We start from the raw sequence: 14687 nt of genomic DNA, 5'->3' as shown, positions 1-14687 counted from the left end.
ATTTATTGTGATGGTGTAGGTAGACTATATTACATGGATTTATTGTGACGGTGTAGGTAGACTATATTACATGGATTTATTGTGATGGTGTAGACTATATTACATGGATTTGTTGTGATGGTGTAGACTATATTACATGGATTTATTGTGATGGTGTAGGCAGACTATATTACATGGATTTATTGTGACGGTGTAGGTAGACTATATTACATGGATTTATTGTGACGGTGTAGGTAGACTATAATACATGGATTTATTGTGACGGTGTAGGTAGACTATATTACATGGATTTATTGTGATGGTGTAGACTATATTACATGGATTTATTGTGATGGTGTAGACTATATTACATGGATTTATGGTGAAGGTGTAGACTATATTACATGGACTTATGGTGTAGACTATATTACATGGATTTATTGTGATGGTGTAGGTAGACTATATTACATGGATTTATTGTGAAGGTGTAGACTATATTACATGGACTTATTGTGATGGTGTAGGTAGACTATATTACATGGATTTATTGTGATGGTGTAGACTATATTACATGGATTTGTTGTGAAGGTGTAGACTATATTACATGGATGTATTGTGATGGTGTAGGTAGACTATATTACATGGATTTGTTGTGATGGTGTAGACTATATTACATGGATTTATTGTGATGGTGTAGGTAGACTATATTACATGGATTTATTGTGATGGTGTAGACTATATTACATGGATTTATTGTGAAGGTGTAGAATATATTACAATGGATTTATTGTGATGGTGTAGACTATATTACATGGATTTAATGTGATGGTGTAGACTATATTACATGGATTTATTGTGATGGTGTAGGTAGCCTATATTACATGGATTTATTGTGATGGTGTAGGTAGACTATATTACATGGATTTATTGTGATGGTGTAGACTATATTACATGGATTTATTGTGATGGTGTAGGTAGCCTATATTACATGGATTTATTGTGATGGTGTAGGTAGGCTATATTACATGGATTTATTGTGATGGTGTAGACTATATTACATGGATTTATTGTGATGGTGTAGGTAGACTACATTACATGGATTTATTGTGATGGTGTAGGTAGACTATATTACATGGATTTATTGTGATGGTGTAGGGAGACTATATTACATGGAGTTATTGTGATGGTGTATGTAGACTATATTACATGGATTTATTGTGATGGTGTAGACTATATTACATGGATTTGTTGTGAAGGTGTAGACTATATTACATGGATTTATTGTGATGGTGTAGATAGACTATATTACATGGATTTGTTGTGATGGTGTAGACTATATTACATGGATTTATTGTGATGGTGTAGGTAGACTATATTACATGGATTTATTGTGATGGTGTAGACTATATTACATGGATTTATTGTGAAGGTGTAGAATATATTACAATGGATTTATTGTGATGGTGTAGACTATATTACATGGAGTTATTGTGATGGTGTAGACTATATTACATGGATTTATTGTGATGGTGTAGGTAGACTATATTACATGGATTTATTGTGATGGTGTAGACTATATTACATGGATTTATTGTGATGGTGTAGGTAGACTATATTACATGGATTTATTGTGACGGTGTAGGTAGACTATATTACATGGATTTATTGTGATGGTGTAGGTAGACTATATTACATGGATTTATTGTGATGGTGTAGACTATATTACATGGATTTATTGTGATGGTGTAGGTAGCCTATATTACATGGATTTATTGTGATGGTGTAGGTAGACTATATTACATGGATTTATTGTGATGGTGTAGACTATATTACATGGATTTATTGTGATGGTGTAGGTAGCCTATATTACATGGATTTATTGTGATGGTGTAGGTAGACTATATTACATGGATTTATTGTGATGGTGTAGACTATATTACATGGATTTATTGTGATGGTGTAGGTAGACTGTATTACATGGATTTATTGTGACGGTGTAGGTAGACTATATTACATGGATTTATTGTGATGGTGTAGGTAGACTACATTACATGGATTTATTGTGATGGTGTAGGTAGACTATATTACATGGAGTTATTGTGATGGTGTATGTAGACTATATTACATGGATTTATTGTGATGGTGTAGACTATATTACATGGATTTGTTGTGAAGGTGTAGACTATATTACATGGATTTATTGTGATGGTGTAGATAGACTATATTACATGGATTTGTTGTGATGGTGTAGACTATATTACATGGATTTATTGTGATGGTGTAGGTAGACTATATTACATGGATTTATTGTGATGGTGTAGACTATATTACATGGATTTATTGTGATGGTGTAGACTATATTACATGGATTTATTGTGATGGTGTAGACTATATTACATGGATTTATTGTGATGGTGTAGCTAGACTATATTACATGGATTTATTGTGATGGTGTAGACTATATTACATGGATTTATTGTGATGGTGTAGGTAGACTATATTACATGGATTTATTGTGACGGTGTAGGTAGACTATATTACATGGATTTATTGTGATGGTGTAGGTAGACTATATTACATGGATTTATTGTGATGGTGTAGACTATATTACATGGATTTATTGTGATGGTGTAGGTAGCCTATATTACATGGATTTATTGTGATGGTGTAGGTAGACTATATTACATGGATTTATTGTGATGGTGTAGGTAGACTATATTACATGGATTTATTGTGATGGTGTAGACTATATTACATGGATTTATTGTGATGGTGTAGGTAGACTGTATTACATGGATTTATTGTGATGGTGTAGGTAGACTATATTACATGGATTTATTGTGATGGTGTAGGTATACTATATTACATGGATTTATTGTGATGGTGTAGGTAGACTACATTACATGGATTTATTGTGATGGTGTAGGTAGACTATATTACATGGAGTTATTGTGATGGTGTATGTAGACTATATTACATGGATTTATTGTGATGGTGTAGACTATATTACATGGATTTATTGTGATGGTGTAGACTATATTACATGGATTTATTGTGATGGTGTATGTAGACTATATTACATGGATTTGTTGTGAAGGTGTAGACTATATTACATGGATTTATTGTGATGGTGTAGATAGACTATATTACATGGATTTGTTGTGATGGTGTAGACTATATTACATGGATTTATTGTGATGGTGTAGGTAGACTATATTACATGGATTTATTGTGATGGTGTAGACTATATTACATGGATTTATTGTGAAGGTGTAGAATATATTACAATGGATTTATTGTGATGGTGTAGACTATATTACATGGATTTATTGTGATGGTGTAGACTATATTACATGGATTTATTGTGATGGTGTAGGTAGACTATATTACATGGATTTATTGTGATGGTGTAGACTATATTACATGGATTTATTGTGATGGTGTAGGTAGACTATATTACATGGATTTATTGTGACGGTGTAGGTAGACTATATTACATGGATTTATTGTGATGGTGTAGGTAGACTATATTACATGGATTTATTGTGATGGTGTAGACTATATTACATGGATTTATTGTGATGGTGTAGGTAGCCTATATTACATGGATTTATTGTGATGGTGTAGGTAGACTATATTACATGGATTTATTGTGATGGTGTAGACTATATTACATGGATTTATTGTGATGGTGTAGACTATATTACATGGATTTATTGTGATGGTGTAGGTAGACTGTATTACATGGATTTATTGTGACGGTGTAGGTAGACTATATTACATGGATTTATTGTGAAGGTGTAGACTATATTACATGGATTTATTGTGATGGTGTAGGTAGACTATATTACATGGATTTATTGTGACGGTGTAGGTAGACTATATTACATGGATTTATTGTGATGGTGTAGGTAGACTATATTACATGGATTTATTGTGATGGTGTAGACTATATTACATGGATTTATTGTGATGGTGTAGGTAGACTATATTACATGGATTTATTGTGATGGTGTAGGTAGACTATATTACATGGATTTATTGTGATGGTGTAGACTATATTACATGGATTCATTGTGATGGTGTAGACTATATTACATGGATTTATTGTGATGGTGTAGACTATATTACATGGAATTATTGTGATGGTGTAGGTAGACTATATTACATGGATTTATTGTGATGGTGTAGACTATATTACATGGAATTATTGTGATGGTGTAGGTAGACTATATTACATGGATTTATTGTGATGGTGTAGACTATATTACATGGAATTATTGTGATGGTGTAGGTAGACTATATTACATGGATTTATTGTGATGGTGTAGGTAGACTATATTACATGGATTTATTGTGATGCTGTAGACTATATTACATGGATTTATTGTGATGGTGTAGACTATATTACATGGATTTATTGTGATGGTGTAGGCTATATTACATGGATTTATTGTGATGGTGTAGGTAGACTATATTACATGGATTTATTGTGATGGTGTAGACTATATTACATGGATTTATTGTGATGGTGTAGGCTATATTACATGGATTTATTGTGATGGTGTAGGTAGACTATATTACATGGATTTATTGTGATGGTGTAGACTATATTACATGGAATTATTGTGATGGTGTAGGTAGACTATATTACATGGATTTATTGTGATGGTGTAGACTATATTACATGGAATTATTGTGATGGTGTAGGTAGACTATATTACATGGATTTATTGTGATGGTGTAGGTAGACTATATTACATGGATTTATTGTGATGCTGTAGACTATATTACATGGATTTATTGTGATGGTGTAGACTATATTACATGGATTTATTGTGATGGTGTAGGCTATATTACATGGATTTATTGTGATGGTGTAGACTATATTACATGGATTTATTGTGATGGTGTAGACTATATTACATGGATTTATTGTGATGGTGTAGGCTATATTACATGGATTTATTGTGATGGTGTAGGCTATATTACATGGATTTATTGTGATGGTGTAGACTATATTACATGGATGTATTGTGATGGTGTAGGTAGACTATATTACATGGATTTATTGTGAAGGTGTAGACTATATTACATGGATTTATTGTGATGTTGTAGGTAGACTATATTACATGGATTTATTGTGATGGTGTAGGTAGACTATATTACATGGATTTATTGTGATGGTGTAGGTAGACTATATTACATGGATTTATTGTGATGGTGTAGACTATATTACATGGATTTATTGTGATGGTGTAGGTAGACTATATTACATGGATTTATTGTGATGGTGTAGGTAGACTATATTACATGGATTTATTGTGATGGTGTAGACTATATTACATGGATTTATTGTGATGGTGTAGGTAGACTATATTACATGGATTTATTGTGATGGTGTAGACTATATTACATGGATTTATTGTGATGGTGTAGAATATATTACATGGATTTATTGTGATGGTGTAGGCTATATTACATGGATTTATTGTGATGGTGTAGACTATATTACATGGATGTATTGTGATGGTGTAGGTAGACTATATTACATGGATTTATTGTGAAGGTGTAGACTATATTACATGGATTTATTGTGATGTTGTAGGTAGACTATATTACATGGATTTATTGTGATGGTGTAGGTCGACTATATTACATGGATTTATTGTGATGGTGTAGGTAGACTATATTACATGGATTTATTGTGATGGTGTAGGTAGACTATATTACATGGATTTATTGTGATGGTGTAGGTCGACTATATTACATGGATTTATTGTGATGGTGTAGGTAGACTATATTACATGGATTTATTGTGATGGTGTAGGTAGACTATATTACATGGATTTATTGTGATGGTGTAGGTAGACTATATTACATGGATTTATTGTGATGGTGTAGGTAGACTATATTACATGGATTTATTGTGAAGGTGTAGGTAGACTATATTACATGGATTTATTGTGATGGTGCAGGTAGACTATATTACATGGATTTATTGTGATGGTGTAGGTCGACTATATTACATGGATTTATTGTGATGGTGTAGGTAGACTATATTACATGGATTTATTGTGATGGTGTAGGTAGACTATATTACATGGATTTATTGTGATGGTGTAGGCTATATTACATGGATTTATTGTGATGGTGTAGACTATATTACATGGATTTATTGTGATGGTGTAGGTAGACTATATTACATGGATTTATTGTGATGGTGTAGACTATATTACATGGATTTATTGTGATGGTGTAGGTAGACTATATTACATGGATTTATTGTGATGGTGTAGACTATATTACATGGATTTATTGTGATGGTGTAGGTAGACTATATTACATGGATTTATTGTGATGGTGTAGACTATATTACATGGATTTATTGTGATGGTGTAGGTCGACTATATTACATGGATTTATTGTGATGGTGTAGGTAGACTATATTACATGGATTTATTGTGATGGTGTAGACTATATTACATGGATTTATTGTGATGGTGTAGACTATATTACATGGATTTATTGTGATGGTGTAGACTATATTACATGGATTTATTAAGTGTAGATGTTCCTAAGGTCTGCATCAGCTTGTAGGCTGTGTGTGGAAGCCAGGAGATGCTAAACGTGTTTATGCTAATTAAAGGTCAAATACTACGAGACCAGCAGTTATTTGCACGACTATCATCTGCTGACTAAATGTCATGACCGCCACAGCTCTATAGTCATTCAGAGGGTGAATTGGCAAGACAGCAGATTTAACTGCCTTTGAACTGCAAAAACTGCTGAGTTTTTCACGCTCAACAGTTTCCTGTGTGTATCAAGAATGGTCCACCACCCAAAGGACATCCAGCCAATTTAACACAACTATGGGAAGCATTGGAGTCAACATGGGACCAGCATCCCTGTGGAACACTTTCGAACACCTTGTAGAGTCCATGCCCCCTGACAGATTAAAGACTAAAGTGTAATATCCACCTCAGTCCTCCAGTTTGTTATTATCTAGTTACATTCCTTTACATTTGGTAATATTATAAAGTTTGCAATAATAAATGTGCAGTGTCCCAAATGGCACCCTATTCCCTATGTAGTGCACTACTTTAGGTCAGGACTCTATGGCACCCTATTCCCTATGTAGTGCACTACTTTAGACCAGGGCCCTATGGCACCCTATTCCCTATGTAGTGCACTACTTTAGGCCAGGTCCCTAAGGCACCCTATTCCCTATGTAGTGCACTACTTTAGGTCAGGACTCTATGGCACCCTATTCTCTATGTAGTGCACTACTTTAGACTAGGGCTCTATGGCACCTTATTTCCTATGTAGTGCACTACTTTGGTCATAAGGAGTGCATTACATAGCTAATGGGTGGCCATTTCAGACACACGCACTGTATACCTCTCCTACTGTATACCTCTCCTACTGTATACCTCTCCATACCTCTCCTACTGTATACCCCTCCTACTGTATACCCCTCCTACTGTATACCCCTCCTACTGTAAACCTCTCCATACCTCTCCTACTGTATACCTCTCCATACCTCTCCTACTGTATACCTCTCGTACTGTAAACCTCTCCATACCTCTCCTACTGTATACCTCTCCTACTGTATACCTCTCCTACTGTATACCTCTCCTACTGTATACCCCTCCTACTGTATACCTCTCCTACTGTATACCTCTCCTACTGTATACCTCCTACTGTATACCTCTCCATAACTCTCCTACTGTATACCTCTCCATACCTCTCCTACTGTATACCTCTCCTACTGTATACCCCTCCTACTGTATACCTCTCCTACTGTATACCTCTCCTACTGTATACCCCTCCTACTGTATACCTCTCCTACTGTATACCCCTCCTACTGTATACCTCTCCATACCTCTCCTACTGTATACCCCTCCTACTGTATACCTCTCCTACTGTATACCTCTCCTACTGTAAACCTCTCCATACCTCTCCTACTGTATACCCCTCCTACTGTATACCCCTACTACTGTATACATCTCCTACTGTATACCTCTCCTACTGTATACCTCTCCTACTGTATACCCCTCCTACTGTATACCTCTCCTACTGTATACCCCTCCTACTGTATACCTCTCCATACCTCTCCTACTGTATACCTCTCCATACCTCTCCTACTGTATACCCCTCCTACTGTATACCCCTCCTACTGTATACCTCTCCTACTGTATACCTCTCCTACTGTAAACCTCTCCATACCTCTCCTACTGTATACCCCTCCTACTGTATACCTCTCCATACCTCTCCTATTGTATACCTCTCCATACCTCTCCTACTGTATACCTCTCCTACTGTATACATCTCCTACTGTATACCTCTCCTACTGTATACCTCTCCATACCTCTCCTACTGTATACCTCTCCATACCTCTTCTACTGTATACCTCTCCTACTGTATACCTCTTCTACTGTATACCTCTCCTACTGTATACCTCTCCATACCTCTCCTACTGTATATCCCTCCTACTGTATACCTCTCCATACCTCTTCTACTGTATACCTCTTCTACTGTATACCTCTCCTACTGTGTACCTCTCCTACTGTATACCTCTTCTACTGTATACCTCTCCTACTGTATACCTCTCCATACCTCTCCTTCTGTATACCTCTCCTACTGTATACCTCTCCTACTGTAAACCTCTCCATACCTCTCATACTGTATACCTCTCCATACCTCTCCTACTGTATATCTCTCCTACTGTATACCTCTCCTACTGTATACCTCTCCTACTGTATACCTCTCCATACCTCTCCTACTGTATACCTCTCCTACTGTATACCTCTCCTACTGTATACCTCTTCATACCTCTCCTACTGTATACCTCTCCATACCTCTCCTACTGTACTCCTACCTGAAGAAGCCGCAGGCTGGTCATTGGTTTAGAAGATGTGGTATTTGAAACGAGGGAAAGGAGATGTGATGGAACAGACTGAGTTAATAGCAGGGTGGTCTTGGCTCTGGCACCCTTCTCTTCCTCTCTTTATCGCTCTCCTTCACCTTTATCTCTCTCTCCCTCCCTCTCTCTCCCTCCCTCTCTCTACATGTCTCTCTCTCCCTCCCTCTCTCTACATGTCTCTCTCTCCCTCCCTCTCTCTACGTGTCTCTCTCTCCCTCCCTCTCTCTACATGTCTCTCTCTCCCTCCCTCTCTCTACATGTCTCTCTCTCCCTCCCTCTCTCTACATGTCTCTCTCCCTCCCTCTCTCTACATGTCTCTCTCTCCCACCCTCTCTCTATGTGTCTCTCTCTCCCTCCCTCTCTCTACATGTCTCTCTCTCCCTCCCTCTCTCTACATGTCTCTCTCTCCCTCCCTCTCTCTACATGTCTCTCTCTCCCACCCTCTCTTCATGTCTCTCTCTCCCTCCCTATCTCCATGTCTCTCCCTCTCTCTACATGTCTCTCTCTCTCTCCATGTCTCTCTCTCTCTCCCTCTCTCTCTCTTCATGTCTCTCTCTCTCCCTCCCTCTCTCCATGTCTCTCCCTCTCTCTACATGTCTCTCCCTCTCTCCATGTCTCTCTCTCTCTCCCTCCCTCTCTCCATGTCTCTCCCTCTCTCCATGTCTCTCTCTCTCCCTCCCTCTCTCCATGTCTCTCTCTCCCTCCCTCTCTCCATGTCTCTCCCTCTCTCCATGTCTCTCTCTCTCCCTCCCTCTCTTCATGTCTCTCCCTCTTTACCCAACTTTCCTTATTTTCACCCCTTGCCCTCCCATGCCATGTCTATCTCTTCATGTCTCTCTCTACATGTCTCTCTCTCTCCCTCTCTACATGTCTCTCTCTCTCCATGTCTCTCTCTCTCTCCCTCCCTCTCCATGTCTCTCTCTCTCCCTCCATCTCTCTCCATTTCTCTCTCTCTCCTTCCCTCTCTCTACATCTCTCTCTCTCTCTCTCTCTCTCCCTCCCTCTCTCCATTTATCTCTGTGCTCGGTATGTGTCTATTCTGGGAGTCTCACGGTGTCAGCGAATCGCCTATCTATCGCAGATGATGGTTTTTGCAGCTGAGCTGCGGGTTGGCAGGGCTGCCCCCCAAACCTCTCTCACACCCACCCAGTCCCCCAAGGATTTTTAAAGAGGGACATAATGTTGATGGGACAGAACAAGTGTGACATGTCTTTCTCTCGCTCTCTCTCTCTCAGCATCTACTGAGATTAGTTGAACATACCAGGCAGAGGGGGGAGGAGGGCAAGGGGGGGGGGGGGATGATGGTGGTGATGATGATGGTGGTGATGAAGGCTCCTCATTTGTCACAGTCAGTAGAGGATTGGTCACCCCTCAGAGCCTGGTTCCTCCCTACCCAGTACAGCCAGTAGAGGACTGGTCACCCCTCAGAGCCTGGTTCCTCTCTACCCAGTACAGCCAGTAGAGGACTGGTCACCCCTCAGAGCCTGGTTCCTCTCTACCCAGAACAGTTGAGGGTTTTAGGCTGGGTTTCTGTACAAGCACTTGAGAACTGCTGATGTAGAAAGAGCTTTATAAAATACATTTTATTGATTGATTGATTGATTGATTGTTCGATTGTTTGTTTGATCAATCAATCAAATGTATTTATAAAGCCCTTCGTACATCAGCTGATATCTCAAAGTGCTGTACCCAGCCTAAAATCCCAAACAGCAAGCAATGCAGGTGTAGAAGCACGGTGGCTAGGAAAAACTCCCTAGAAAGGCCAGAACCTAGGAAGAAACCTAGAGAGGAACCAGGCTATGTGGGGTGGCCAGTCCTCTTCTGGCTGTACCGGGTGGAGATTATAACAGAACATGGCCAAGATGTTCAAATGTTCATAGATGACCAGCAGGGTCAAATAATAATAATCACAGTGGTTGTCGAGGGTGCAACAGGTCAGCACCTCAAGAGTAAATGTCAGTTGGCTTTTCATAGCCGATCATTCAGAGGTCGAGACAGCAGGTGCGGTAGAGAGAGAGAGAGAGAGAGAGAGAGAGAGAGAGAGAGAGAGTTGAAAACAGCAGGTCTGGGACAGGTAGCACGTCCGGTGAACAGGTCAGGATTCCATAGCCGCAGACAGAACAGTTGAAACTGGAGCAGCAGCACGATTAGGTGGACTGGGGACATCAAGGAGTCATCATGCCAGGTAGTCCTGAGGCATGATCCTAGGGCTCAGGTCCTCCGGGAGGGAGAGGGAGGGAGAGAGAATTAGAGGGAGCATACTTCAACTCACACAGGACACTGGATAATTACACCAGATATAACAGACTGAACTCTAGCCCCCCGACACATGGAGACTGTATTGACGGTTGTATTGATTGATTGACAGGACCCTCCCATGGCGGTGACACTGGGACTGAGGATGGAAGAGATGATCTTTAACCTGGCAGACACACACCTGTTCTTCAATGACTTAGAGGTAGGTACACACACCTGTTCCTCAACCACTTAGAGGTAGGTACACACACCTGTTCTTCAACCACTTAGAGGTAGGTACACACACCTGTTCTTTAATGACTTAGAGGTAGGTACACACACCTGTTCTTTAATGACTTAGAGGTAGGTACACACACCTGTTCTTTAATGACTTAGAGGTAGGTACACACACCTGTTCTTCAACCACTTAGAGGTAGGTACACACACCTGTTCTTCAATGACTTAGAGGTAGGTGAGCTCAGCAACACACACACACACACACACTGTATAGATACAGCTACTGATCTGGGATCAGATCCCCACTGACAGTGTAATCTAATGCATTGTGATTTTAAAAAGGTCGAACTGATCCTAGATCAGCATTCCTCCTCCTCTGAGAGGTTGTGATACGTGTGTAGCTCCTTCATGTGTAGACACTGCCCCCTAGTGACACAAACTAAAGACTTAAACTTGTCTGTGTCTGTGTCTGTCTGTCTGTCTGTCTGTGTGTGTTTCTGTCTGTGTGTGTTTCTGTCTGTGTCTGTGTCTGCCTGTCTGTCTGTGTGTGTTTCTGTCTGTGTGTGTTTCTGTGTGTGTTTCTGTCTGTCTGTCTGTGTGTGTTTCTGTTTCTGTGTGTTTCTGTTTCTGTGTGTGCTTCTGTGTGTGTTTCTGTGTGTGTTTCTGTCTGTCTGTCTGTGTGTGTTTCTGTTTCTGTGTGTTTCTGTCTGTGTTTCTGTCTGTCTGTCTGTGTGTGTTTCTGTCTGTCTGTCTGTGTGTGTTTCTGTTTCTGTGTGTTTCTGTCTGTGTTTCTGTCTGTCTGTCTGTGTGTGTTTCTGTCTGTCTGTCTGTGTGTGTTTCTGTTTCTGTGTGTTTCTGTCTGTCTGTCTGTGTGTGTTTCTGTCTGTCTGTCTGTGTGTGTTTCTGTCTGTCTGTCTGTCTGTGTGTTTCTGTCTGTGTGTGTTTCTGTGTGTGTGTGTTTCTGTCTGTGTGTGTGGGTGGGTGTTCAGGAGTGTGATCAGGTCCATATTGATGATGTGTCATCGGACGACAACGGACAGGACCTGAGGTGAGCGTTCAACATCCCTACGTTTTCTTCTTCACAGTTAAATGAGGAGTTCAGGATGTGAACAACTTGAGATCAGACGGTTCCTCGCTCTGAGAACCGTCTGTGGGTCAGGAGAAACTGGAATCAATGGGATGCTTTTCTTTAAGCAGCCACTACAAACGTCACCTAACATCAAGTTGTAAACATCCTCAACTACTCATTTAAGCCTACATCATACCAGAGGAGGCTGGTGAGGGGAGGACGGCTCATAATAATGTCCGGAACAGAGCGAATGGAATGCCATTCTAGTAATTCCCGAGTGGCGCAGCGGTCTAAGGCACTGCATCACTACAGTCCCTGGTTCAATTCCAGGCTGTATCAAATCTGGCCCGTGATTGGGAGTCCCATAAAGCGGAGCACAATTGGCGTCGTCCTGGGTTTGGCGGTCATTGTAAATACGAATTTGTTCTTAAATGACTTGCCTAGTTAAAAAAAATGTTTTTAAATTAAATTCCTCTCCTGCCATTACCACGAGCCCGTCCTCCCAAATTAAGGTGCCACCAACCTCCTGTGGTACGTAGACAATGCAAGAACTACAAGTAACTACGCAAATGTCCATCCTGCGTAGTTGCGTAACAAAAAAAAACTGCTGATGTTTGCAATTATAAACTCAACAACAAGCACGCAGGATCGACAGCAAAATCAGGCTTAAATCATTTGAGTCAACCATTAGGAATGTTCTGTGACATATTGTTCTGTTGAGAGCAGAATTCATAGACAGTACTTACCATTTTTATAATAAAACACATCATTGTTATTATTATTGACAGTACTTACCATTTTTATAATAAAACACATCATTGTTATTATTATAGACAGTACTTACCATTTTTATAATAAAACACATCATTGTTATTATTATTGACAGTACTTACCATTTTTATAATAAAACACATCATTGTTATTATTATTGACAGTTTTTATAATAAATTATTATTATTATTATCATTATTGACAGTTTTTATAATAAAACATTATTATTATTATTATTATTGACAGTTTTTATAATAAAACATTATTATTATTATTATTATTGACAGTTTTTATAATAAAACATTATTATTATTATCATTATTGACAGTTTTTATAATAAAACATTATTATTATTATCATTATTGACAGTTTTTATAATAAAACATTATTATTATTATCATTATTGACAGTTTTTATAATAAAACATTATTATTATTATCATTATTGACAGTTTTTATAATAAAACATTATTATTATTATCATTATTGACAGTTTTTATAATAAAACATTATTATTATTATCATTATTGACAGTTTTTATAATAAAACATTATTATTATTATTATTATTGACAGTACTTACAGTTTTGCAACTGATGGCTTCCATGCAGCAGCGACCAGCGCGAGTCTGTGCCTGGCGACGGGCGTCCGCGGAGGGGTGGACTGGATGAGGAAACTAGCCTTCCGCTACAGAAGAGTCAAAGAGATGTATAGCACATACAAAAACAATGTGGGGGGTAAGCCAATCGGAGAAGAGTATACTGGAGAGGAGCCAATCAGAGAGCTCTTTTTTAGGCAGGGGGTGGGATAAATATATAGGTTTTTTTTTTTTTAACTGTCAACTGATATGTATAGTGTGTACATTTTAATCCACTAAGAAACATTTAGTATTGTCCTGTACTTTACTTTAGTACTTTAGTACTTTACTTTAGTACTTTACTTTAGTACTTTAGCACTTTAGTACTTTACTTTAGTACTTTAGTACTTTACTTTAGTACTTTAGTACTTTAGTACTTTAGTACTTTAGTACTTTACTTTAGTACTTTAGTACTTTAGTACTTTACTTTAGTACTTTACTTTAGCACTTTAGTACTTTACTTTAGTACTTTAGTACTTTACTTTAGTACTTTAGTAATTTACTTTAGTACTTTAGTACTTTACTTTAGTACTTTAGTACTTTAGTACTTTACTTTAGTACTTTAGTACTTTAGTACTTTACTTTAGTACTTTAGTACTTTACTTTAGTACTTTAGTACTTTAGTACTTTAGTACTTTCCTTTAGTACTTTAGCACTTTAGTACTTTACTTTAGTACTTTACTTTAGTACTTTAGTACTTTACTTTAGTACTTTAGTACTTTAGTACTTTACTTTAGTACTTTAGTACTTTACTTTAGTACTTTACTTTAGCACTTTAGTACTTTACTTTAGTACTTTAGTACTTTACTTTAGTACTTTAGTACTTTACTTTAGT

General features: G+C 38.0%; 1 protein-coding gene across 4 annotated transcripts in view; it reads left to right on the top strand.

Moving 5' to 3' along the window:
* LOC139407437 (EYA transcriptional coactivator and phosphatase 4) overlaps positions 1–14687 on the top strand; it is a 176483-nt gene that overhangs the window by 152577 nt on the left and 9219 nt on the right. For all 4 annotated transcript variants that reach the window (XM_071151227.1, XM_071151225.1, XM_071151226.1 and 1 more), the window contains 3 exons: positions 11274–11363; positions 12367–12425; positions 13792–13952. In XM_071151227.1, coding sequence (XP_071007328.1) covers positions 11274–11363; positions 12367–12425; positions 13792–13952 — 310 coding nt within the window. The remainder of the gene's footprint in view (positions 1–11273; positions 11364–12366; positions 12426–13791; positions 13953–14687) is intronic.

This window comes from Oncorhynchus clarkii, chromosome 4 (assembly GCF_045791955.1).
Source record: "Oncorhynchus clarkii lewisi isolate Uvic-CL-2024 chromosome 4, UVic_Ocla_1.0, whole genome shotgun sequence".
NCBI lineage: Eukaryota > Metazoa > Chordata > Actinopteri > Salmoniformes > Salmonidae > Oncorhynchus > Oncorhynchus clarkii.
The sequence above is the reverse complement of the archived record's forward strand: the minus strand, read 5'-3'. Positions and strand labels throughout refer to the sequence as shown.